The sequence below is a fragment of the Ipomoea nil genome, unplaced genomic scaffold (assembly GCF_001879475.1).
Source record: "Ipomoea nil cultivar Tokyo-kokei standard unplaced genomic scaffold, Asagao_1.1 scaffold1617, whole genome shotgun sequence".
NCBI lineage: Eukaryota > Viridiplantae > Streptophyta > Magnoliopsida > Solanales > Convolvulaceae > Ipomoea > Ipomoea nil.
In genome coordinates this window covers 739,065-766,603 of record NW_017618045.1, presented here as the reverse complement: position 1 = coordinate 766,603, position 27,539 = coordinate 739,065, and the positions used below count along the sequence as shown (strand labels likewise).

At 31.6% G+C, this 27,539-nt stretch overlaps 1 protein-coding gene and 1 long non-coding RNA gene across 6 annotated transcripts; both read right to left on the bottom strand.

Moving 5' to 3' along the window:
- Nucleotides 1-3,837: 3,837 nt before the first annotated feature.
- LOC109191123 (nucleobase-ascorbate transporter 6) lies at nt 3,838-8,750 on the bottom strand. Of its 5 annotated transcripts, none has more exons than XM_019341697.1 (16): nt 8,602-8,750; nt 8,147-8,232; nt 8,000-8,110; nt 7,603-7,700; nt 7,340-7,513; nt 7,106-7,206; nt 6,843-6,918; nt 6,686-6,745; nt 6,399-6,583; nt 5,979-6,075; nt 5,608-5,694; nt 4,956-5,014; nt 4,752-4,843; nt 4,596-4,673; nt 4,349-4,509; nt 3,838-4,251 (listed from the first exon to the last, which is right to left on the bottom strand). In XM_019341697.1, exons 3-16 carry the CDS (start codon nt 8,106-8,108, stop codon nt 4,036-4,038), a joined length of 1,593 nt encoding a protein of 530 aa, XP_019197242.1. In that variant the 5' UTR covers nt 8,109-8,110; nt 8,147-8,232; nt 8,602-8,750; the 3' UTR covers nt 3,838-4,035. The 5 variants fall into 5 exon arrangements, with proteins under 5 accessions (XP_019197242.1, XP_019197241.1, XP_019197240.1 ...); XM_019341696.1 differs by lacking the exon at nt 8,602-8,750 and adding an exon at nt 8,356-8,443; XM_019341695.1 differs by lacking the exon at nt 8,602-8,750 and adding an exon at nt 8,341-8,430.
- Nucleotides 8,751-14,202: 5,452 nt separating this feature from the next.
- On the bottom strand, nt 14,203-27,262 carry LOC109191114. Its single transcript, XR_002055880.1, has 3 exons — nt 27,187-27,262; nt 23,469-23,476; nt 14,203-14,214 (listed from the first exon to the last, which is right to left on the bottom strand). It is a non-coding gene; the product is annotated as an uncharacterized LOC109191114 (long non-coding RNA).
- Between the last annotated feature and the right edge of the window lie 277 nt (nt 27,263-27,539).

Here is a 27,539-nt window from a genome sequence, read left to right as displayed (position 1 = left end):
CTTAAATATGTAATTTTTAACAACTAAATATGTAAATTAGGTAAATTTTATAAAATCAACGAAAAAGCTAAATTTTAAATATAAACTGTAAATGTTAGACCTAAAAAGTTAAGATTATGTTATTCCCACATTATTCTTTTTCCCACCGAATTACAATTCTTCTCTTCCTTAATTCATTCCTTCCAACCAAACGCCCTGTAAATGTGCAAACCTTGACAAGTCTGAGAATTGCATATTTTAGTGTAATTTGCATAGTAAAATTGGTGATAGTTACGAAAATGCCACCACATTTTTTAAAAAAAAAAAAAAATTGATCTGATCTGTCCGATTTTTCTAGATGTAATTCTTATTTATCTTCGATTTGCCTACTCTTTTTTTTTTTTTTTACTTCATTTCATACATAATAGTAGATCCAGTTCAGAATAATAGTATGTAACAGTTAATATTACTCAAAAAAAAAAAATGACGATAAAAATCATAAAATGGAATAGTATGTAGTACACCCACTAGTTGAGCATTTAAATCACAATAGTGCAAGAATTTGACTTCTTCACAAACTACTAAATGCTTTGATAGAAGACTGAAAAGATGCTACATACCTCTAACCTGCAGCTTCGTTCTTCCATCTCCACCTTAATATTGAGACGCATTTTCTGAACAAACAAATTACACGTGACATCTCTCAACATCTTCCATGAATGGGGTCAAATTAAACCTGCTTCACCCAAAACTTGAATTTTTATATATGCCTAATTTACTGTAATAAATATGAGGATGTCACAATATATTATTATTATTACAAGTTTGCATATTTAGTATCTGGCTTTAATATGTTACACCAAGTCTGAACCCTCCTGCATCTTTTAAGCCCGTAAAGTCTCTACTTTAGATACAATTTTTTGAGATTTTGTCAAGAAATGACTCTCAAATTTATTCCAAGTTTCTTTTGGAGTTGCAAAGGTTAAAACGTGATACACAACTTCATTTGCGAGGCATAACCGAATGGTTCTTGTTCGCGATCATTCAAATCCTCCCAATCAGCCTTTTTGAGATTAGCTGGCTATAAAGATTGATATGATTGACTTGATAAGTTCCAACAAAAATAATCTAAGTCCTCAGTTTCGTTTGAATCAATCTCTAAGTATATCAACTTCTCTTTGTAAATTTCTTGATTCCCTTGAAGAAGAATAATATGGCCTTTATACATTATACAAATGATCTCCGTAAATTACTCTACTGATGTAACTATCTTAAACTATTCATTGAACAATCTTTGAGCTGGTTCAGTCATCGATCTTCAAGTCTAAAAAGTGAATTGAACTATTTCCTACTTGTATATACTCTAGTTTAGACTATAACTACTTAATACATTCACTGAACAAGATGTTCAACAACTTTTTTGTTCCATAAAACTTTAACAATATAGAGGGGCAAAAAGTATCTTCGTAAAATCTTTTTCTAATAATCATTTTATTAACAACCCACAATATTATGAAATCTATCATCATCTAGAAAAACAAAACTGAACGTACATTATCTATAAGCCCTATTAGGTGTAATATGATAGAAGAATCCCAAGTTCAGAATCCAAGCATAGAACATTATCTTCACTATAATTTGAGTCATAAGCATGTACCAAGAAGAATAATATCCGACAAATGCATGTTCAAATTGAAGCATGTGTTCCATCTCAACTAAAAGCTTAAGGTGATAGTTGGATTGCACATTAATGACTATGTGCTCACAGTTCAGAACCTGCACTCAGTCAATTTCAGCGTCAATAATCATGACACCCAAGATGATAAATTATAAAGTTGCAAGGTATGTCACTAAATCTGAAGCTATAAAGCCATTTCTTCCAACTGCTAATTGAACAGAAGGAAGAAAGTTTTCTTAGACAGAACTGGATTTAATAGAAGATTAGGGGTCGTTTACCAACTTGGAAAAATGGAGGATTTTTCAGAAAAATGAAAAATGAAGAAGTGAAGAAAATGAAAAATGGAGAAGTTGTTTACTAAATTCCTTTTTCCAAATCCTTATTCTTTCTCCATTTTTCCACTTTATGTACAAATTTGGAGAAACCAAAATCAGATCTCTCCAAATGGAGGAATGGAGAAAACATGTGTGAATAGTACTTGGCGAAGAAGGTTTTGGGTTCGAATCCTGTTAAGCGCGGATTTTTCTCTTAGTCATTTGGGCCTTGCTGTGTGCCTTGGTTTTTTTGTTTTTTTTTTTTTTCAGTCATTCACTCATTTGGGCTTTACTGTGCGCCTAGCTTCTTCTTCTTTCTTTCTTCTTCTTTTTTTTTTTTTTTTTTTTTTTTTTTCATCTTTTCGCATTTCTAATCTTCAGATTACTATTATTAATCACATTATTAATGATAATAATAAACATTAATAATAATAATAATAATAATAATAATAATTATTATTATTATTATTATTAATGTTTATTATTATCATTATTATTATTATTATTATTATCTTCAGTTTTTTGCTTCTTCTACCGATTTTATTATTATTAGCCTCTTCTTCATATTATTATTATTATTATTATTATTATTATTATTATTATTATTATTATTATTATTATTATTATTATTATTATCATCTTCCGTTTTTTGCTTCTTCTACCGATTTTATTATTATTAGCCTCTTCTTCATATTATTATTATTATTATTATTATTATTATTATTATTATTGTTATTATTATTATTATAAATGTACAAATAATATAAGGGATGATAATACTTAATAAAATAGAAAATTAGATAAATAAAAAATTGGAGGAATGGAGAAATGGAAAACTCGAAGAATGGAGAAAAAAAACTTGAGAAATGGATAAATGAAAAACTGGAAGAATGGAGAAAGAAAACTGGAAAAATGGAGAAATGAAAAACTAGAGATGGAAAAACAGAGAAATGAAGTAAACGACCCCTTAGTGTTTTCAAAAAAAAAGATTAGTTGTTAACAGAAAAAGCATTCTTGAAAATCCTTAACCTTTTTTCAATTGAAAAAAAAAATTAAAAAAATCAAACTTGATATCAAAAAACAATAATGGGAACTCTTGTTTAATAAAGATACAGTCAATGATCAATTAATGATTGTAATATTTATATCAGTGTTATATAATCCTGGAAACACAGGGAAAAAATTACTAAGGTATGTTTTGGGATTGTACACTCAGGGACAACAAAGGAATGTGGTTTGGGGAATTTGCGTATAACATGCCACTGGAGACCCCGGAAGCCATAGAAGCTAAAGCCATTGTCTTGGGAATGCAGTGGCTCTAGGAGAGAGGAGTTCGCGAAGCTGAGATCCAAAGCGATGCTAAAAAGGTGATGGAATGGATTCACGCCAGGTGACAACCTTAGGGGACCTATTCAAGGCATTATTGAGGAAGCTAGACTCTAGCTAACTAAGGACTGAAAAATCTCCATTCGTGTTGTCTATAGAGAACAAAATCGGATTGCAGATGCCTTAACCGTTTACAGCGCCTCCCAAAGTGACGCTCTCGTGCCCCGTCATCAATAAAGAGACGTACCTTCAAGATATAGCCCATGTTACGAGTGCTCGCAGAGTTAGGGAGATTCAACTAGTAGCTTGAGTCGCCCCCAGATCTACCCGTCCTTTCGATCAAAAAAGCAAACACAATCTTAACATGTTAAGCAAAGAATAAATTTTATTTTTTTTGATTTAGCAAATCTTCTTAGAATTTAGTAGTGTAGTGCATAAGACTATGGCTAAAATCTCCTTTCCAATGGAGTAATTTTGCTACTTAGCATTCCACACTCCAAAATCATAATATTGAAACTAAACCAAAAAACATAGGCACAATAAATATGCAACATCACTCCATTATAACCAACAAATTTACAACAAAAACTATAATAAACAAATGCTCTAAGCAGTCAGACTATACTGCAGTGTAAAGAAACACATAGGAGTATGAATATTGTTGCATCATTAATGCCTCGAAACGCGAATGCTGCAAGGATTGATGAGAATCGCTATCGCTTTCCCTTCCTTGATTGATCATACCGACGGGAAATACTTGTTGAGGTTGAACGGGAGGGAGTAGAATTCCTCGCTTCGGGTATCGGTTTTGAAAGACCTGAACTTGTCCCACCAATGCTTGCCTCGGTCCCTCCTTATTTGATGATCCCTGTGCATCGTGTTGTCCAAGAAATACGCCAGAATCCCCGCCACAAAAGCCTCCGACGAGAATGGCACGTTCACAATGTCGTTGAACTGAAACGAATAATTCATTAGTAGTGTGACAAAATAGCCAAAACCACCGAAAATTGTAGGGAGCCAAAAGGCGGGGAAGATTAGTTTATGTGCATACCCATCTCCCGCTTGTATGGACGGGTCCATAGCCAGCGATGACTGTGTACTCGTTGAAGTATTGAGGGACGGATAAACCGAGAAAGATTGAAAAGCCTAGTATGAACTTGGTTCGGAAACTATTCAGATTGCAGAACTGAAGGAAGCTTAAGCCCCCCGCACCTGAGCACACGTAACGATCATGAGAGCTTCAAAAAAGTTTGAACCGTGGAAATTATAAGTACGCCTAGTAATTAATATACACGTACCGACATAACCGAAGAACAGACAATATAACGCGGCTACTATTGGTGCTGGTATCGAAGCAAAGATGGCTCCAAATTTGCCTGATGATCACAATTTGGTCAGAAAACTAAAACAACGGAATTCTGTAAATCAAGAAACCATAACCGAGTATAACTTACCAAGAATAGAAAAGAAAATCATGAACCCAGCAGATATCTGGACTACTCTTCGACTGCCAACACGGGTAAGTGCTAGAAGGCCAGCATTCTCACTGCATACACAAGCAAATAAGACTTACAGGCAAAAAAGTGCTTCGGGATTTCAGCAACTACTTTACAAAGAGATTAACATGTGGATTTGGAGTTTTTAGAAGCAAAACTTACATGGATACGGAAGATCCATTTCCAGTTCCAAACAGCCCAGATAATAAAATGGCAATTCCCTGGAAAGCCAAAAAATTTTAGCACCTTTGGGGACTAAAAGATGTCACCAAAAAATAATAATCACTTGTTTAATGAGACATGTCAGACATAATGAGAATTATGAATGCAATCAAGCAAAGGAAATGGGTGAGGTAAGTGACGAATTGTTCATAACAGGCTAGGGAATTCTAATCTACAGATTACACCCTTCTTTTCAACACACTGGAAAACGTTCTCATTATTATCAATTTATCGCAGAGATCCTATATTTTTTATCCACTTCTATAGTTCTATTTATTGCTCACATCCCCTTCCCCAAGAACCCAAACAAAAAAGATCCTTTGAGGGCAACTCCCGCCAAGTTGGTAAGGCAACAGACTTGGTAACCTCAAGGTTAAAAATTCCACTCCCGGCAAGAGTGGTCTATTGGCCTTCTTGGTTTGAGCTGCTCAGCTATGGACAACATAAGCTGGTTTACCTCTTTGTAGTCATTTGTCGGCTATGGTCACGAGGTAGGGTTTACCCCGCCCCGTGCACACCCTCGAGTAGTGGCTATGGGTTTCCCTCGGGTAGATCTAGCGGGCAACAACCACTTGATAAATGTGCATATTACCTGCCAACCTACACCGCGGCTTAGAATGGATGGTGGCAATGGAGTTGCACTTGCAAACCTCGCAACGGCAATAAAACCACCAGTAGACTGCAAACACCACATTAATCCAAGCAAAATAGGAAGTTAATTCAAGACCCGCATTTAAATTTATAATTAAAAGTTAGCGTTAACAATGCATAAAAATCCAATTACTCCCTACAATAAGAACAAACAAAAAAGTACAACTAACAAAACCACAGAGTTCTTTGGCTATCTGGTTGTCCTATCATACTTAAAACCAATTGGTGATAAGTAGGTAGACATTAACGATTTAACCATTTAGCGACAATACGAGTTCAGGTATTTCTTTGATCTCAAAGGTGAAAACAAACCTCTACGAGTGCAACAAACGCAGCCATCATCATGGCAAAGGCTTCACCTGCATCAAACGAAGGGGCTCCCCATTGAAAGGGGTATGGAATTCTAATCCTGTAAACATAATCGCATGTAAGGAACATATGAAAATCTTGAAGACATCAAACTATATGTAGTTTCCGATTTAGAAGATACGAGTAATGTTAGATTTCCATCTTAAATTTATCTCTTGTTGTGCCATTACTCAATTAGTTTTTCTTTGTATTTATTGCTAAATTGACTCTTTAAACTTACAATGCCAATCCATGAGCAATCAATAAATATAACGAGTTCTATTGTCATATTAGGAAGAAAACACTATAGAGATAAATTAAAAAAGGGAAAACTTTCATTCGTACTTTGATCATAAAGTAGTCATATGCAAAATTATCACTTACCATGGTGCAGCGTCAATGAGTCCAGAGCGATCAGTTCGGCAGCTTGCTTGGGTCTTCGGTGGCTTCCCGTTATAAGCCCCACCAACAGTAAGTAGGAGGGCATAAATCCAAACAATTGCTACAGAGAATATTACAGCAAAACGATCGAAAATATGCTTCCCGGGCTTTATCAGACGAGCCAGATACTGAAATGCCAACATTAATGATTTTACGATTAAAACAATGCACTTGATGGATGAACAGAATTTACGTTTATTTAGAATTCTATGGATTTCCACCACTCGTACCTGGGAGAAAATGACTAAAATGACAAGCTGTGGTAACCCGACTTCAACACATTTCGCAACCTAAACAACAGCAATCAAATCATATGTTAATAATTAGCCAATTAGAGGGGCAAATTGCAGAGGCGAATTAGCGTTCAAAGAGACAATTTGTACTCACCCCTGGGAAACCGAACTCATAGAGACCAAAACCAGCAAGAGCGACCAACGGAACTGCTGAAAGCGGGCTCAAAAACCTAACAAGCAAACCGGGGATAAGGACAACAAATTCCTCTCACCAAACAACATATCAGTGTTACGATAACTATATAAACTAATGCAACTATAAAACCGCAAGTCCAACACAGAATGTCACCACAGAAAAAGGCAATAATCTTCAACGAGACATTACTTCTAAGATCAATAAATACAATGTTAAACAACCTCGTAACGTTGCGCCAGAGACCACTAAAGCCCAAGACTATCTGGATAGTCGAAGCAACAATAAGTGCACCTTGTGTTGCCCGCATTATCTTCTTGAATTTCTGGTGAGAACGAAAACAAATAAATTAGGAAAAACATTACAGCAAGTCTGCAACTAAACACGCCATTTTCGAGTAATCATCTTCAGCTTTTCCCCTGTTTACAGCAAGGTTGCAGAGTCTCGAGGGTACAAACCGATATCGGGTCCGGGTCATTCCAACGACCAGACAGGATAATCGAAATCGTCGGTGCAACAAAGGTGTACGACGCTCCGATCACAGCAGGCAATCTGGTCCCGAAGAACGACTGCAACAACGTGTTCAGCCCAGCAACAAATAGCAATGTCTGAATAACTTTGGCTTTCTCCTCCTGCAACAAACGCAAATGCCAGTTCATTCTAATACGAAATCCCCTTTTTTATAATAATCAAACAGCAAAAAAAGTCCTCGAGGCCTAACATTTCCACCTCCCATCTGGGGAACTAGGGCGGTGGGAATTATAACTGCTGTGCCAAGCATCACAAGATAGTGTTGAAATCCAAGAAGAATGGCCTCAGCTGCAATACAGCAAGAACACTATATGAATGTATGTATAGATTAACAAGGAAGAAAATCTATGCAGATTTTAGAAATACCCAGAAAATAAACTCAAAGATGCAAGCCAATAACCGAACAGTTTATAGGCAACCTAATCTGTCAGCAAAGAATTCCTCATTTCCCAGAAAAGTACATTTCAAGCAGAATATAGAAACCATGAAACCATACCATCATATCAGAGAAGCAATAAAACCTAGCTCAAAGCATTAAACACTTTCCATAAACCCTTAAAAGAAAGAGGGGATGGTAAGAAACTCACGCCAAGGAGGAGGACTAGTAATGCAGTAAGAAACATTGGGAAGCTGATCCTTTGGTGGATGTGGCGCTGGCTCATCCGCCTTTGCCGCCGGAGCTCCACCACCTGCCATCTATCTCTCTCTCTCTCTCTCTCTCTCTCTCTCTCTCTCTCTCTCTCTCTCTAAAACTACAACCCAGACCACCGTAAAGTTTCTAGAGAACAGGGCTCACTGGAAGAAGTGCAAAACCCCAAATCTGCACAAAACCCAGATAAGAAGATCAATCAGAAAGGTTACCACTAAGCAGAAATCCAAGAAAAAGACTCAAACTTTTGAATACCCAGAAAGCAAAAAGAATAGGTACAATTTTTTTGAGTACCCAGAAAGCTCAATCACTTAGAATGAGGAGGAATGACAGTGCTACAACACCTCACATGGGATTTGTACACATCCTCTCTCACCCCCACCCCCCATCAAACCCACACTGTACATACATAACAATAAAACTCGGAAAATGGTACTGTAACTATACTCCTTGTGAGAGTAACAAGTTAACAACAATTAAAGTGTGAACGAAAGTAAGTTACCAGAGCAAGAAACAATACTAAGTATAAGTTTGTTCTACCTTTGCTGTACAATAACCTCAAAAGTGGGTGTGCATTAAATGTCAGCAAATCAAAAGGCCCCACTTCGAAATTAAAGGGAGTTCAAAAAAGGGGTAGTAGGGAGAGAGAGAAAGAGAAAGAGGAAAAACTTTTGTGTAGTATTGTCTGTTTTGTTGTTTTTGTCGCGCAAAAGGCACAAGAAAAATATAGGAAAAAAAGGCTACAGTCTAGAAATAGTAACAGCAAAATGCTGATCCAGGATGATAATTGATAAGATTAGAATTGCCCAAAATTTTTAATATCGCCAAAACCCCTCTCTCTCTCTCTCTTCTCTTCTCTTAAGGATTGATTAAAATAATGCAATAAAGAATCTGGCAGTCACTAGTTTATTTTAATGTTTTTTTTAATAAACTCTACTGCCTTTTTTTAACCATTATTTCAATCAATATAGAAATTAAATTAATCTAAGTAATATAGAAATTAAATTAATCTAAGATTAAATTACTATATAAAACAAGTATTATTTAATTTACAAAGTCCAAAACGAAAAAAAAACCATTGAAGATGAATCATACATTCATACTCCTAGCCTCTTACTTTAATATATATATATATATATATATATATATATATATATATATATTAAACTAAATATTGATGCGACAAATTTTTCAAGATCAAACAAGTTGGGATATGGTGATGTGTTGCTTGATGATAATGGAAGCGTTATTGCAACGAGTAGGTTCTATATCAATTCATTGTGTTAAGCGATTAGTAAACCAAGTAGCTCATACTCTTCATAAAGTCACAGACTTCCATTTTTCCCGGATTTGGCATCTCAACCCTTCCCATTGTATTTGTGATTTAATATCTTCATATTAATAATAGTTGTTTAGTGTTTAAAAAAAAAAAACTAAATATTATGTTTAACAAATTAAATTGTTTAATAAGTTGAGTTAAATTTCATTAAATAAATTAAACACATAAAATGGTATAAAAAGTAAATTATAAATAAGTTGAATTAATTATCATTGATGGAACCAAATGTTTTTTTTTTTTTTTTGAAATAGAACCAAATGTCAATATTAATAAAGTATATCTTTCTTTTTTTTTTTTGGATGACGAGGAAACCTCACAACCATTTCGAATGTGAGTAACCCTACCTTGTGATTATAACATGCAAAGAAACACAAGAAAGTAAACCAGCTTAGGTTACTCGTAGTTGACTAGCTCAAACCAAATAGGCAAGAATTCAAACTCGTGACCTTGTAATTACAAGTGTTAATCTTTTATCATCTTGCCTGGGTTACCGCCAAATAAAGTATGTTTTGTATTTACAAGAAGTATATATACTACTACTATTTTATTTTATTTTTTTGAAAACCATAATATGATTCATTAATTCCTCAAATCATCAATCAATACATCAAAAAGAGAAGAAAAATAAATGGAAAACATTTTCATACGATCAGCTTCCCGAGTTATAAAGTGTTTATTGTTGTTATAAGGCTACTCTATTCCCAAAGTTAAGAATTGAACCCGAATGAGTCCCTTCCATTCAACCACACCCTCCAAGTTATACATTGGCCTTTATGATTACCTCTAACATCTCTAAATTAAAAACAGAAGACGGGAAAAAATAAAAAGAAAAAGACATGAGCATTGAGCCATTGCCTGCAGAATGACAGAATTGCCCCTAAATGGTGAGGGTGATTTTCAACAAACTCAATTATTAAAGGCAGTGGGCAGTAGATGGACTTGACCAATGACCAATGAATTCAACCATCAATTTAATTTGTACTATCCTCTTTCCCTACTTTTTCTTTCTCTCTCCGTCTTTGCACTAACACGGAGTTTAATTGGAATGAGAAAAAAAAAAAATTTAAAAGAAGCTAAAATTGTAATTTAATGAAAAAAAAAAAGATAAAGAATAAAGTAAAAATTCAAATTACATTATTTGGTAATGAGTAATAGAATTTTAAGAATAGAAAAAGAAGAAGTGATATAAAGACTGAAATACCCTTACGTAATAATAATAAATATAATTAAGGACAAATTTGTAAAATTGTTTATTTTTCCATTGCATCCCACTACTGGATTGGAATTCTTTGATGGCATGTTTGGTTCATGGAATAGGTCAGGAATGGAATAACATTCCTTGGAATAGACCTATTCCATCGTTTGGTTGGATCATTTTGCTATGGGAATAGCATGCCTAGGAATGAGCTATTACCTTCGCATGGGGAATAGCCATTCCTAGGGGGGCCTTGGTATTAGCTATTCCCATGCCCTTGGGAATAGCTTTTATATCACAAATACCAAAAATACCCTTTGCACATTATATAATATTTATATTTATTTAATAAATATAGTGTATTATATAAATGTATATATTTAATTAATTATAATTTTTATCCATCAATCTATCAATAAATAAATAAATAAATAAATAAATAAATATATATATATATATATATATATATATATATATATATATATATATATATATATATATATAAATAAACTGTCACGGCCGGTGTTTTGAGAAATTACTTTTCTTTTCTTAAAATGCCAAGTGTGTGTGTGTGTGTGTGTATATATATATATATATATATATATATATATATATATATATATATATATATATATATATATATATATATATATATATATATATATATATATATAAATTAACTGTATAAGACTCCTTAATTATGGAGCCTTGGCTCCTAATTAAGTAGTCTGCTCATCTGCATGCCTAGCGGATGGGCATTGCAAGCTTGCCTAGCGGATGAGCATTGCAATTGAAATTATGGAGCCTTGAGGCTCCTTTTATAGGAGCCTCAAGGCTTCATTCCTTACTTCTCCAACCGATGTGGGGTAAGTGAGAAAATAAATATAAAAATAAATATGTATTTGTATAATAATAATAATAATAATAATAATAATAATATTAATTATTATTATTATTATTATTATTATTGTTATTGTTATTGTTATTCTCTCTCTCACACACACACACATACATATACATATATATAAATACAAATATAAATATAAATAAATAAATAAATAAATATATATATATATATATATATATATATATATATATATATATATATATATATATATATATATATATATATATATATATATATATATAACATTCAGTATATCATAATCATAATCATTATTATTATTACTATTATTATGTATAAGGGTATTTATGTCTTTAAAACCTATTCCATTTCTATTCCATTAACCAACCAAACACTGGAATACAATTACTAAAGTCTATTCCTTCAGCCAACCAAACAACGGAATACAATTCATATTCTATTCTTTACCTATTCCATTCCATGTGGAATAGCATTCCTATTCCCTCCAAATTCATTCCGTGAACCAAACGTGCTGTGAGGGAGTCTATGAATTACAATTCGCTCCAACCAAACAATATAATTGGCATAGATGATGAATTTCATTGCAAATGAATTGAAATTCATGTCAACAAAACACCCCATAACCTAAGAAACATTATTTCAATTATTTTCAATTTTATACCTCCAATTATTATGCTATTATTGTTTACTTTTAATTATTAACTATTATCTCGAATGTTTTTTTTAATCTCTTAACCTTTTACAAGTGAATTAAATTTAATTCAATATATCTAGAAATATCCCCATGTGAAGAAGGGTAAATTCTAATGAATTTAAGAGCACTTTCGAAGAATTTGTACTGAGTTTGGTTGATTTGGCAATTTATATAATGAATCAGGGACCACGTAGTATTATAGACCATGAATTCAAACAACGAGGTACATAATTCATATTTATAAGGTATATAATTTCATAACATAAAACACAAAAAAAAAAAAAAAAAAATCACAACATAAGACACATAGCATATCATTATAGACCTAGTTGGATTGAAAATACAAAGTACATAATTCATAATGTTTGGGAGTAATTTGTAAAAGAAAGAAGGATTTCGCACTTCGCATGACTAAGGATAAAAAGAGACCAATATTAAATTAAAGTTACTAAATTGTCCATTTATTTAACACAAATTTGACGAAATAACAAACATGAGACTAAATTGAGTGAAAACACAAAAAATTGATACTAAATTATGTCACCAAAATCGTTTAGGACGAAATTAAAAAAAAAAAAATCATTATAGTTTAGAACCATTTTGAATATTAACTCGATCTTAACCAATGAACACTCCTAAATTCACGTCATTTTATGTCCAAAATGAATTACGTTTAAATTGAAGTATAAAAAGTGTCATAAAATTAAGTTACTTTTATATTGTAAAATTAGTCAAATTAATTATTGCTATTAAATATGTAATAAATTTTGAATAAATATAAACTCCTTTACAAATTACAACCATGAAATATACTTGCATAATGTTGCTCACATGATTATTGACTTCACAATAACGTCATAATTTTAATTCAATTAAAAATTATAAAATCCCCTTCGGAAAAAAAATAAATAAATAAAATAAACACTACAACAAAAACTTTTCCTCTTATACTCTTTGTTTTTTTTTTTTTTCTTTACACGACTTTTCCTTATCATGGTCCAAAGAAGATCGAGCAAAGACAAATGCAATTATAACATTTATTTTTCTTTAACTTCGTAAAGTAAATTCATACTCACAGTATTTGAAATAAATAACAATTTATTAAGTTACGTATAAATTAAAAACAATATTTATATTTCTTTTGTTTTTTTTTTCATCTTTAGTTTCTAAAAGTTTTTCAAATTTTCATATTTACCATTACCAAGTATTTAATTATCGTTGTCAATCCAATTTAAATATTTGAACCAAATAGATCCTAATTTATTTAACTTTATCTGGTAGATTTAGACTTTACAAAAATTAAGATTGAGGCTAATTAAATTAAAAATAATTTCAGTCAAGTCACGTTAATCGAATCAAACACATAAAATAAAACGGAAGAGGTATCTATTATATATTATCTAAACAATAATAAAATACACCATATATCATCCCTGATAACGACGACTATATATAGTATCCATCATTTATTATTACCTAAACAAATATATCATCATCAGTGTGATTATATTATTTATTATCTAAATATATACATATACATACGTGTCCAAAATATATCCCATTTCTCCGACTTAGCTTTCATCACAAATACATGCATGCATGGATGCATTCAATATTGATGAGCTGAGGAAGCTTCCGAATTCCACCGTCTTCTTCTCTTCGATCTGCCAAATATGATCAGATCAGCAACTGGATATGATGGACAGATGCCAATTAGAGGAAAATTACACCTCCACACTCCACACAATGCACTCAGCCTCCTGCCACGTATATTGTATATATGTTCTGGAAACTTTGGTCTGGTCATGTTTGATAAATGATTGTTAGTTAATAGCGGTTAGTTGTCAGCTGATTGGATTAATTAGAGGTATAACTAGTTGATAACATTAATTGGTTGTAGAAAGATGTTTGGTAAATTAATTGTTATCTGATAGTTGTTTGGTGTAATTTTCTTTCTCAAAAAGTTAATTGAAAAAGTTGGTTTGAGCAGCTTTTTGAATTTTAGCATTTTGGGGTTACAAAAACTGATTAATCAAACACTTATATTGGCCCTGTTTGGTAAATGGCTGTTAGCTGTTAGCTGATTCAGTTAATTAGATGGTATAACTAGTTGATAACATTAGCTAATTGTAGAATGGTATTTGGTAAATTAGCTGTTAACTGATAGCTGATAGTTGTTTGTTATAATTTCTTTTCTCAAAAAGCTAATTGAAAAAGTTGCTTTGAGTAGCTTTTTGAATTATTTTAGCATTGTGGAGTACAAAAAGCTAATTAACCAAACACTTATATTGATTTTTAAATCAAGTCAAACAACTAATAGTGGTCAAATAAGTCAAAATTGACCTATAGACTAACTATTTTACTAAATACGATCATTAACTTTTTAACAAAATCAAAAAATTAATAGTGGTCAAATAAATCAAAATAAACCTATAGAGACTAATTATTTTATCAACAAGGCATTTATATTGTAAGCATGAACGGTCGTCGTTTAAAGAAATTAAAAATAAACGATAATGAACCTAGTCCAACTATGACATGCGCTATATATATACAACCATCAGTTACGTGAACGTCTAGGGTTTGTTTGGTTCTAATTATATAATTTAATTTTAATAATTTAAGCATTGTAATATCATGCATGTCTTTTAATGTATTTAAATTAAATCATATATGTTGTGTGGTATTTTTCAGTACAGTAATAACATTACTTTCACATTACATCTCTTTGACACATTCTAACTAATTATTGTTTTCATACATCTTAGCAGGGACAGATTCAGTTTGTCAGTAGGGACGAAAAATTAAAAACTAAAGAGATATTTTGAAAAAAAAAAAAAAAACTTAGAGGTCGAGTCATAAATATTGTTAATTATAATGAAAAATTAAAATACATCAAAATAATGAGATAAAATTTATTCAAAACAAAATATGAAATCTAATTAATTAGATAAAATAATTAGAATAGAAAACATATTATAATAAAACACTCATATCAATATTAATATTAAAAATGAGAAAAAACACAATATTACAAATAAAATTCCACAAAATATGAAATATAATTAATTAGATAAAATAGTTCGAATAGAAAACATATTATAAATCATTAATATCATTATAACTCATCTTTTAATTAAATTTATGTAAATTTAATATTTATAAGTTAACTATGTATATACAAAGGACTATACACATTGTGACTCGGCCACTGCATCTTAAGTTATCTTAAATAACTTTTACAAAACTTTAAACTTTTGTCGTTGGATAAATAATGTGTGTCTATATATAAAAATTAAAAGAGGAGAGAATCATCTGAGAACTTTGTAATATTAGAACTCAAAGGGTTGACTTACTCTTCTAGGGTTGTTTGAGTGTGCGGATGTAACATTGACTAAATTTATTTATACACAATGAATATTTTTTTATAGTTCTAATTCTTCTTTTCTATCCAAAAGTAGTACAAGGTTTAAGACGATATGATTATAAATTGGAAATGTAGTGCATTATTGGCGTGCATCACATGTGAAAAAAAAAAATACTATACAATAAATAACAATTAATTAAGAATCAAATGTAGTAATAATTTAATAATCGTGAGACTAAAAATAAAAATAATTCTCTAATTTGAATTGTTGTGGTAGTCATTTCTAAATTCTAAACACTATTGTAATCATCTTCAATATAATTACACAATCCAAATCAAATTAGTGCCCAAATTTCATAACTCTTACTAAAGTTGTCAACATAATTTAGGACAAAAAGATTAAACTACAAATAGAGGTCCGCTCCTCCACTTCACATCAACCGACGTCGCTTTTGCATCACTCGTCAGCTCGACTACACTGCTAATTTCCAACGGTGAATTTAATATTAAAAAATAAAATTTTATTAAAATTTACATCGTATTTTTTCTTATGCACATTTTTTAAAACGTTTACGCTCTTAATAATTGACTATTTCTACCTTTTCTTTTATTTGCATGCTACTGGCTCTATTACATTGTAGTGTCTGTTCATATATTTTCTCAACCTACTGAAACACAAAAAGTCAATAATGACTCTCCACCGAGAGTCAAACTCACAACCTTTCAAATAAAAGTCCAACTCAAGTACCATTAAATCACATAATCTGATGATTATTTCTACCTAAATTCATGAAAAAAAGTTAACTATGAATGAATGTGAACACAAAGATTGACCCAATACCTCCTTTTTTTTTCTTTTTTTTTTTTTTTTTGGATTAGAACGAATGGGTTTCGCCAACTAAGCTAATTTCAAACACTCAAAATTTAAGTTGAATTATATTCAACTATTCAATTTTTTTTTTTATTTGTTTGGTAAGATTTTCTATTGTTACGTTATTTTTTTATGTGACAAAATAAATAATGACCATGAATGAAATTGTAGAGTAGAAATTAATTGGCTTGCATGTTAGCATAATGAACTGTCAAAATCAAGATAACCTATCTTCCACTTCTAGCCAATTATATTCGTAAAAATTAAATTTAAAATAAATGGAAACAAAACCTTATCCTGGAAAGATATCACAAGATAACCTTCATTGTTGTTATTCAAAAAAGAAAAAATAATAATAATTAACAAAATAAGCTCATTTTCTTTTATTGATGTGACATTATAAAAAAATAAAAAGAAAGATCATTATTTTCATTAATTACTTATAAATTGATCGATCTTATCATGAGTTAATAAATTAAAAAGTTCGCGTTATAATTAATTTTTTTAAATGTAATATAACACTAAAACATCAATGAGTGAATGTTAGAAAGTACGGAGTAATTTTAACAAGAAAAATGCCTCCTATAATAAAATAAATCATTTAAATAATGTAATATTTCTTATATTAAAATTTTTACACACAATTTAATATCGACTCGTTAACTTGTAATGCAACTAGTTAATTCAATTCACAATAGCTAATGAATATAAAAATAATATATACTCCATATATAGTGCACATATTAGCATATATATATATATATATATATATATATATATATATATATATATATATATATATATAAAATTGCATTCAGGTGCAAACTGTCCATCTAGGGGAGAACTGAGAATCATTCAGAGCGCGTCACGCGTCCAGATATAGGTATACCATAGCTATAACTAGGTGTACCTAGGTACATGAATGTTTGCGGGTGGTTTTCAGGGTACTAACTACCCGCTGAACTCCTCCGCAAGAACAAATTAAAAGCGATGCCAAACAGAACGATCTCAGATCAATGAATGTTAACAAGGTAAAATTACATGCACTTGTAGGTGAAAGTATGTGCACTTGTAAGTGATTTTACTTGTAAAGGTGCACCAACTATTTGCACATATAACAAATTTACATGCACCAAAGGACACGTGACGCGCGCTGGATGGTTCTCAGTTCTCTTCTGGGCGGCCGTTCGCATGAGAGTGTGCGCAAGTAAAAGAATGCAACACTTCTTACAAAATATTAATTAAAAATAAATATATTTTTATAATAGTCCTATTTTATGTGATATTAGTAATTCAATTTTTTGTTATTGGTTGGTGGTTTGCAACTTTATGAATGTCCAAAGGAAATTATTAACGTAGGTAGGGGAGAATGGAGCTAATTATACTTTGCCTTCGTATGATGATGCCTTTTTGAAAGTTTTGGTGCACCTTTATTGATATGTCAAGATCATTCTTGATTCCCATAAGCTCATAAAGTAAACAAAATGAAGAAACCATAATGCCAACTAATCATGTTTCAATATTTACAATAATGGTGTCATTGTCACATTATTACCGAAAATGACAAAAACAGAGAAAAGGAAGCGTAACCTCAAATTATACTTTTTTTCCATTAAAAAGTATAATTTTTTATTTTATTTCATTTAAATTTGTATGGTGAAGTATATTGATGGAAATTTTATTAATTATCCTTAATTCTTTTTTGAAGTCCAATTGCTCCAAAAAAAAAAAAGTTTTAACAGTAGCAAATATAGTTCAAATACAAAGAGGGAGGAGTTAATTCTTATTGATGTGTTTCTCTTATGAAATCTGTGATTATAAAATTCTAATTTTAAGTTAACTTAAAAGATGAATATGTTACCATTAAAAAAAAAAGATGAATATGTTAAGCATTAAATTACTTGTTATTTTTATTGTGATAGAAAACAAAATTATATAGGATTAAAATTTCATATAAGATTTTAAAATTATTTACAAATAATTTTACCAAATTCAGTTATATTCAATAATTATGCATATTGCATAACTACATTTACTTTGGATATCAATTTTCATGCAACACGAGTTTTCTAACTAGTTTATCACTTTTATATTGCATTGTGCATTGATTGATGCAACATTGTAGACCATATGAAGTTGGCATTTTAAGTTTATCATAAATATATAAAATTTTAAAGTTTATTTCATTTTGGTTACTCAAATTATAGTCTATAGAGTATTTTTTTTTTTTCATTTTTAATTATCTATTTTCAATTTTTACTTATAGTCCTTGAGTTTAAAAAAACATTATAGGAAAATGACAATTTTAGGTTCTTTTATTGTAACTATGGTGTATATTCAATTTCTTAGTTATTGATCGTGAAGACTTATTCATAAATTTTTAGTTAAGTAACAAATTTTAACCCTTAAAAATTATATAAACCAAAATCAACTTATAAGGACTAAATTTTTACACCTTAAATATAATTGAGAAATTATATCTATACCATAGTCATAAGTTAAGTGACTAAAAAATCACATTTTTCTAAAACTATAATGTTAGTCCAATTCAAAATGCCATCAACCCAATGTGATAAAGTTTTGTAAAATTTCCATAAAATGAGAATATTTCGTATATTTTATAGGTAAGAATGATATATCATATCATTTCATCACAATTTATACGTAGTAATTAAGTACCAAATAGATCCTTGTGCAGCAGTATTCTTCTTTAAATTAATTAAACCTAACTGATCTAACTAATTAAAGTGTCAAAGACCTTGTGGTCAAGCGGCATAAATGTAGTTCTTCCAAATGGAATGTCACATATTTGAACCCTAGTGAGGACATTGACTCACCGCACCCTCCTACTCATCACGGCCCCGGGTATAGGTCGCGCGCTTAGGCTCCATCCATTTCGGGGGTGCTGTCTTAAACGACCAACACCCTTTGTGGGATCTAGGTTGCACCCTGCTCGAATTAAATTTCGAGCGAGGGCTTTGAGAAATCAAAGTTACATGCAGAAACTTAAAGGAATTGACGGAATGGCAAGTCACATGTTGAAACTTAAAGGAATTGACGCGCCCTCCTACTCATCACGGTCCCGGGTATAGGTCGCGCGCTTAAGCGCCATCCATTTCGGGGGTGCTGTCTTAAACGACCAACACCCTTTGTGGGATCTAGGTTGCACCTCGAATTAAATTTTGAGCGAGGGCTTTGAGAAATCGAAGTCACATGCTGAAACTTAAAGGAATTGACGGAAGAGCAAGTCACATGCTGAAACTTGAAAGAATTGATGGAAGGGCACCATCAGGCGTGGAACTTAGGCTAAAACAGGCTGAAACTTAAAGAAATTGACGGAAGGGCATCGGGCACCACCATGAGTGGAACTTATTAGGTCCAGACATGGAGCGCATTGACAGACTGGGAGCTCTTTCAAGATTCTATGGATTGTGACATAGTAAGGGTTGATAGACTGAGAGCTCTTTCAAGATTCTATGGATGGTGGTGCATGACTGTTCTTAGTTGGTAGAGTGATTTGTCTGGTTAATTTCGAGAAGAAAAAACTAATTAAAGTGAAAGAAGCTAATTAACAAATATTAGTTGAAAGATTATTATCCCTCTTGGGGAATTAACAAGGAGCGTCCTGGTTTAATTTTCCTTTTGCTTATCTTAGGGAGACCACATCAGTCAAAAGAGTTGTATACTTTATTATTATCAACCTTGAAAATGCAATGGTTGCTAAAGAAAACGCGTTTGAATGTACTATTAGAGGTAAAAAGAAGAAAAAGTTACTTTAGTGATTGTCTTTAATGGAAATGGTAAGTCTATATAATTCATCTATGTACTAATAGAAAAATGAAAAAGTATCAAAATGACTACCCACTTGCCAATTTTATGTCAATTCTTCAACAATTAGAAGGTATAAACTTGTATAAAAAAAAAATGTTAAGACTTTAAAAATTTTATCACCCGGCCTTAGAGCAACTTCAGTGGTTGAACTTTTTTATAATTTTATTTATTTATTTATTTATTTTTTGGTGTAGTTCCTTTGTCAAGTTAGATTGTTGCAAACTATATATATATATATATATATATATATATATATATATATATATATATATATATATATAAAGTGGTCGCCCACGCGGCCACGCCAGTTGGGTGCGACCACTTTGAAATGCTACTGCGCGTGCGAAATGCACACACCCGTTGGGCAATATAGATGTCTCCCACCTATATGCATGAGCTATGATCATTTTTCTTTAAACGCAAAAACTAAATTCTTGTAAAAGAATCTGTTTTTATTTTTATTTTTTAATTTTTCGTCACCTCACACTCTCACAATTTCTTTCTTCCAACATAGCATAAAAAATCTCAAAAAATTACTGTTGAAAATGCTCTTAAGATTAAGTTGTTCTAATTATTTTGAAATTTATTGGTTGGTTGAAAAAGAATTGCAAAATTCAACATATGACTGGGGGCTGCCCACACATTGAGTTGGGCTTGACAAATAGGTTCTAAGTTCCAATTGGTTTATAGAGTAGTGCCCAAGAAGATTGAAAAATAAACATAATTGTGTGAAACCCAGTTTGGTCTGTCTGGGTTTGCAAAAGTCTACCTGGGTCAATAATAATATAATTTAATAGGCCGGAGTCCAATTCTCATTTTTGCATTGGAAAAAAAGTTACTGATTAAAATTTGTGTCAAGTATTTTATTTATTTTTTTTGAAAACAAGTATTTTATTTATTTAATAATGTTGTATTAACACAATAACATGTGTAACAATTTTACTTTAGAGTGATGAATCTCCAATCCCAAAATCCCCTCACATCCTGGTTCGACAGAACATTTTTTTTTTTAATTTCTTCTATAAATAATACCAGTAGTTTTTTGTGGTATCCACCAAATAGGAAAAATGGAAGCAACTGTCGCGCAGCTATGTGTGGGCTGCACTGTCGTTTAAATCTTCTTTTCATTTTTTTTCCCTCTTCTCTCTTTCTCTATCTCCTAGTTCGTTAGCCTGCAAAAAAAACTAATACTATTGAGGTTGCTCTTAAAATTTCATTTACAAGTCTTTGCTGATTCTGATTGGGCAGCTTGTACAGATACAAGAAGATCGATTTCAGAATTTTGCATTTTGCTTAGGAGCTCTCATATTTCTTGGAAGTCTAGCTAACAAATAGCCAATTGTCTCTAGGTCTTCATCTTATGCTGAGTATAGAGCATTGACTATAGAACTACAATGGCTTTGCTATTTGCTAAATGATTTGCAAGTCCATCTTTCGTTGTAAACTTGCTACAAGTTAAAATACACACACACACACATATATATATATTGAGTACTATTGACTTTGGTACAATATAGTATTTGTCTATACATACTTTCTTAACATATTGAAGTACAAAGAGTCAATGTCTCTATTGGGATTCAAACCTGTAATATAATTTCCGATTTGAGAGAATTACACTTATGCCGTTTAACCAAAAAGTACCTATGTTTTGGTAAATAAAATTTTAAAATACCTTAACTCGAGAAAAAAAAAAAAAAATTGGCTTTGAGATATTCTGATGCTTTCTATTCAAAGTATATAATTTTCTAAAAGTAGTATTTGATGTATGGTGGTATAGCATAGCAGAACACAATAATAATGTGCATTATTGCATTAACTGTACACCATTCTGCACAACTTCACTGCATGTCAGCACTGCAAATAATCTCCACAAGGTTTTTCATTTTGTGTACCAGTAGTCAGTAGACATTTTTGTTTTTATGTGTTTAGCATTCTGCTTGAATTTTAACATTAGAATTAGCCATAGGTTAAGCTAAATATTGTGTGTGTTTAGTTTGCAGTTTTTTTGTTAGGCCACTTTGAGTGTGTATTCACTTGAACAACAAACATAAAAATTATGCAGAGGCTATTGAATAATCTACACGAGTGGGAACCGTATTTGAAGGACAAGTACAAGGAGGAGACAAGACGACGAGAACTGAATGTATTGTATTGATTAAACATAGTTACAAACATAGATACTGGAATATATAATATATATATATATATATATATATATATATATATATATATATATAGTAATTAAGAGGAGTTTAGGATAGGAAGTCATAATCCAACTCAAATACATATAATCTTAATACTTCCTCTCAAGCACAGGATAAGCTAGTAACCTGTAGCTTGTCTCTAAGAAAAGAAAATCTAGGGCCAGGTATAGCTTTTAGTAAAGATGTCAGCAAGTTGATCTTTGAGTGAAATAAAGTTGATTTGAAAATCTCCAGAAGCAACTCTATCTCTAATAAAGTGATAATCAATCTCTACGTGCTTGGTGCAAGCATGAAAAATAGAATTTGCGCACATATATGTAGCACCAAGATTATCACACCATAACTTAGGAACAGAAATACTTAGCACATTGATCTCACGTAACAACGGAAGAATCCATATTACTTTAGCACAAACATCTGCTAGAGCTTTGTATTCTGCCTCAATAGAAGATCTAGCAACAGTTCTTTGTTTCTTACATACCCAAGACACAAGATTAGATCCGAGAAACACAGCATAACCACTATTAGATTTACGGTCTTCAGGACAACCAGCCCAATCAGAATCAGAAAAAGCATGAAGTTCTCTTGACACTAACTTTCTTATACGCAAACCGAAATCAATTGTCCCTTTAGCGTACCTCAATACACGTTTTAGTTGCTCCCAATGTGATGTTATAGGAGCATGCATGTGTTGACAAAGCTTATTTACTGCAAAAGACAGGTCAGGTCTAGTAATCGTGAGGTACTGCAGCGCCCTAGCCAGACTCCTGCACTGCGTATGATCATCATACAAATCTGAATTGAAAGGGACAGATTTTGAGACAGGAATGAGAGTAACTAGAGGCTTGCATTCTGCCATACTTGCTCGTTTCAGAATATCTGTCATGTACCTTTTATGAGAAATCATAATTCTACCATCACATTTAATCGTTTCAATCCCAAAAAAGAAACCAGGTTCACCCAGATCCCTGATCTTAAATGCAGTATATAGTTTAGACATCAAATTATTCACCAAACTTTGATCACTCCCCATCACAAGTATATCATCAACATAAACCAATAAATACACATATGCAAAGTCCTGCGAATAATGAAATAGAGAGACATCTGTCTTTGATGCCTTAAACACAACTGATAGTAAAAACATGTGTAGGCGATTAAACCAAGCCCTAGGAGCTGTTTCAATCCATACAAAGAACGTTTTACCAGACAAACATGATTAAGTACTTGATCATCAATATATCCAAGGGGTTGACGCATGTAACCAGTTTCAGTATTGATCAAAACATAGTTACAAAGGTACAAGATACTGGAATATATATAGTAAAGAAATCACATGAAGACTACGATATGGAGTCATAATCCAACTCAAATATATATAGAATCATAATAAAGACAACATATGCCCTTGGAAAAAGTATCCAAATTTTAAGACTCGGACTATAGCTTCTCGAGAAGTTGGCTTGGTAGGCCGATAACCAATCGTTATGCTATGGACACGTGCCCAGCATCCATGCTGGACACGGGTAACAGTGCCGTTAGTGGCACTGTTATCTTTCACTTTTTTTTTTTTTTTTGTTTTTTAAATTTCAGACCGCTTCGTTATAGGAGTATATGTTCATAATTTTATTACTATATGTTCATAATTGTAAGTTCATAATGTCAGAGCTCTATGTTCATAATTTCATAATTGTACATTCATACTTCCATAATTGTACATTCATAATTCCGTAACTGTACATTCATAATTCAATAACTGTAACTTCATAATTTTCGAAGCTCTGTGTTCACAATTTTAGAGCTCTATGTTCATAATTTTATCACTATATGTTCATATTGTAAGTTCATAATGTCAGAGCTCTGTGTTCATAATTCTATAACTGTACATTCATAATTGCATAACTGTACATTCATAATTCCGTAACTGTACATTCATAATTCAATAATTGTAAAATCATAATTTTCGAAGCTCCATGTTCACAATTTTAGAGCTCTATGTTCATAATTTTATTACTATATGTTCATAATTGTAAGTTCATAATGTCAGAGCTCTGTGTTCATAATTTTATAACTTACATTCATAATTCCATAACTGTGCATTCATAATTCCATAACTGTACATTCATAATCCCATAACTGTACATTCATAATGGCACAAACGAATAACGCCGTTAACGCCGAGACAAAATCAATTTTTTTTTTTTAACTAGAATGACGCGTTTTACTTAAAAACGACGTCGTTTTAGACTCGTGTCCACAATGCATTGTGGACACGGGTCTAGGGCATAATTTGCGGCCGGTAACTATGCTATGCACATAATTTCGCTACGTGTATAAATTAAATGGGATTTTTGAAAAAGTGACCATTTGCCTTCAACTTTGATCTCTTGTCTCTATTTTCTAATGATATGAGTTGAGTTGGCTATGTTTTTCTCATCTCCACAGTTTTACAGTAATGATAATTTTATTGAATTAAAACCCTTTTAGTCCATGAGATAACATTTGTAAAGTCTATTTTTAAGATCGCCTATGATCTCCGGTCTTTAGTGACTTTATGTTTTTAGTCCCAAGCTATGAAAATTGATAGATATAGTTTCAAAGTTTTAAAATTTGGACACTTTTGGTCTTCTAAGAAAATTTTCAACCTAACTCCGATTTGAGTGGGAATTTTTTTTAGAGTCAAACCGGAAAAAGTATTCAAATTTTAATATTCTGAGACTACATCTGTCAATTGTCATAGTTTGAAAAACTAAAAATGACAAACATCAAAGAAAGAGGACTATAGGTGAAATTAATCTTTTTCTTTAAGACATCTGGTGCTACAAAAATGTACTTTTAATTAATTATCTTTCAAATTTAAAATAGTTATTTTTAATTTGATAGGAAGCATCAAAATAGTCTCTTTGAAGCATCAAATTGAGTGTGACATTCGATATATACTACCAAAAAATAGTCAATTTTCAATGAGAATTTTGATATATAATACTCACTCTATATCAAATTTTTTATGAATTCCCAACAAATTGCTGATGCATGCAGTACAACTTTGGGGGAGGGGGGCTGTTCCAAAATGCAGAAGGTTGGTGGGTTAGAGGTTTAATTTCAAAGTGAAGATTAGACTGGCAAACAACTTTACATTTGGGGGGGTTGCAATTAAAGGCCTACTAATGGCCTGGTGAAATAGCCACATTAATATATTGGTTTAAACATAAGCATGCATGATGGTGGGGATGGACTTCACTATGGCCATGACTTATTAATTCAAAGAACTTTGTACCACAAGCCACCAAATTAAAAAGGTAATCCCAATTCTTATCTTTTGTTGGGAACATCCGAAGTGGGTTGCTTGGTTTAATATGATGCGTTCTTCATTAGCTTTAACATCTCATCTATCAGACTATCACATACATACATAAATTATATAAGTAATGGCACTGCCTTTTGGTCATTAAGATAATAACAAGTTATAAATTTTCCATCCCAATCCCTAGGGTGCCATTATATTTCTTAGGTTTTGGAAGGACCAAACCATCTGCTTGGTTCACGAAATGAATTTTAATGAAATAAGAATATTATTTTATGGGGAATGAAATAGGTAAGAAATAAAATAGGATTTGTATTCTGTTGTTTGGTTCACTTAAGGAATAACTAGACTTTAGGAATGTTATTCCAATGGTTGGTTTAAGGATTATAAACGGAATATATATTTAAAAGACATAAATACCCATTTACAAAATATATACTAATAATAATAATATTATTATTATTATTAAATTTAGAAAAATACATGTTGAGGAGCTTGAACTTGAAAGAGATGTGTACTGTTGATTGAGAGTGTTGTGATATGGAAAAAGAAAAAACTATGCAAGTTTTAGGTTTTATTGGGGGTGAAGTAGGAAATAAGAAAATTGAGCTATTGTTGAGAACTCAGGAATAGTTTAATGTCCGGAGGAGTAATAACTATTCTTTTTTTTTCCTTACAAGGGGAATAACTCACTCCGAAAATATTGTCATGGGAATAAAAGTACATACATTATTACCAAACAAAGGAATAGGCATATTCCCAGAAACACTACTACATTCCACGCCTATTCCACGAACCAAAAGTGTTGTTAATGTATTAGCTTATTTTGAATTGATCAATCAGTTAGTTAAATAATGTCTTGGGGTTCATTTCTTTTCTTTTACATACGAGAAAAGTCTTAAGAAAAATAAAAATATGAATATGGACCAATTTACACCAATAATGTAAACAAACATCCTATCCAAAATGCCTGTGAAAGATTGCCAAAGTAATGTATTCTATAGAGTATAGATGATTATGATGCGTTACCATATAATTTGTAGAAGAGTTAGTTTCTTTATAGATATGTTAAATAGTGCAAGTCTTATTGTTTAGTGATAGTGAAATATCCTTTCCAGGGAGTTGTACAAAACGAATTCGACTATCCAGACAAGTGTTTTGTGAAGGGGATCTATATTTTCGACGGGTCGCCATTGAAGGCCGTTCCTGAAGCTGCTGCAAAACATGAGCAAGACGCTGGGAATCAACATCACGAGCTTTACTTGCTTGACCACTGGGCCTGATATCTTGAAGCAGACTGGTGTTACTGATATAAACAAGTGGAATTGCCTTTGGATCACCATTGCTCTAAGCTTCTTCTTCAGGTTGATGTTCTATTTTGCTTTGTTGATTGGGAGCAAGAACAAGAGGAGGTGAATTGAAGCATATCACCCCAGGGGGAAGTCTCATCTAATCAAACATTTATTGAAGATCATCATTTCTTGGAACAAAAATTTGGAAATTATATATATATATATATATATATATATATATATATATATATATATATATATATATATATATATATATATTCCTGTTTTCTTTCTTTGTTTCGATGGGGTCTTCTTGGTTTCAAATGAAAAATTAGGGATTCGGTTCTCCATTTTAGCTCCGAAAGATATACATAAGTGTCAACGGACTCAAATGACGAAAATATCCCTGTGTCAAACAGAGATTTAACATCAAATCTAACAGAGAATTACTTTAAGTAACATTTTCGTAGTTAAAAAAAAAGTAAATTGAGT

What these genes read in the sequence shown, in the direction of transcription:
- LOC109191123 (XM_019341697.1), bottom strand. Translation starts at nt 8,108, where the DNA reads ATGGCAGGTGGTGGAGCTCCGGCGGCAAAGGCGGATGAGCCAGCGCCA. An exon ending in ATGAGTTCGGTTTCCCAGGG is followed by an intron (nt 6,746 to 6,842) that starts GTGAGTACAAAT and finishes GCTGTTGTTTAG; the next exon opens with GTTGCGAAATGTGTTGAAGT. An exon ending in GCCGCGGTGTAGGTTGGCAG is followed by an intron (nt 5,015 to 5,607) that starts GTAATATGCACA and finishes TTGGCTTTCCAG; the next exon opens with GGAATTGCCATTTTATTATC.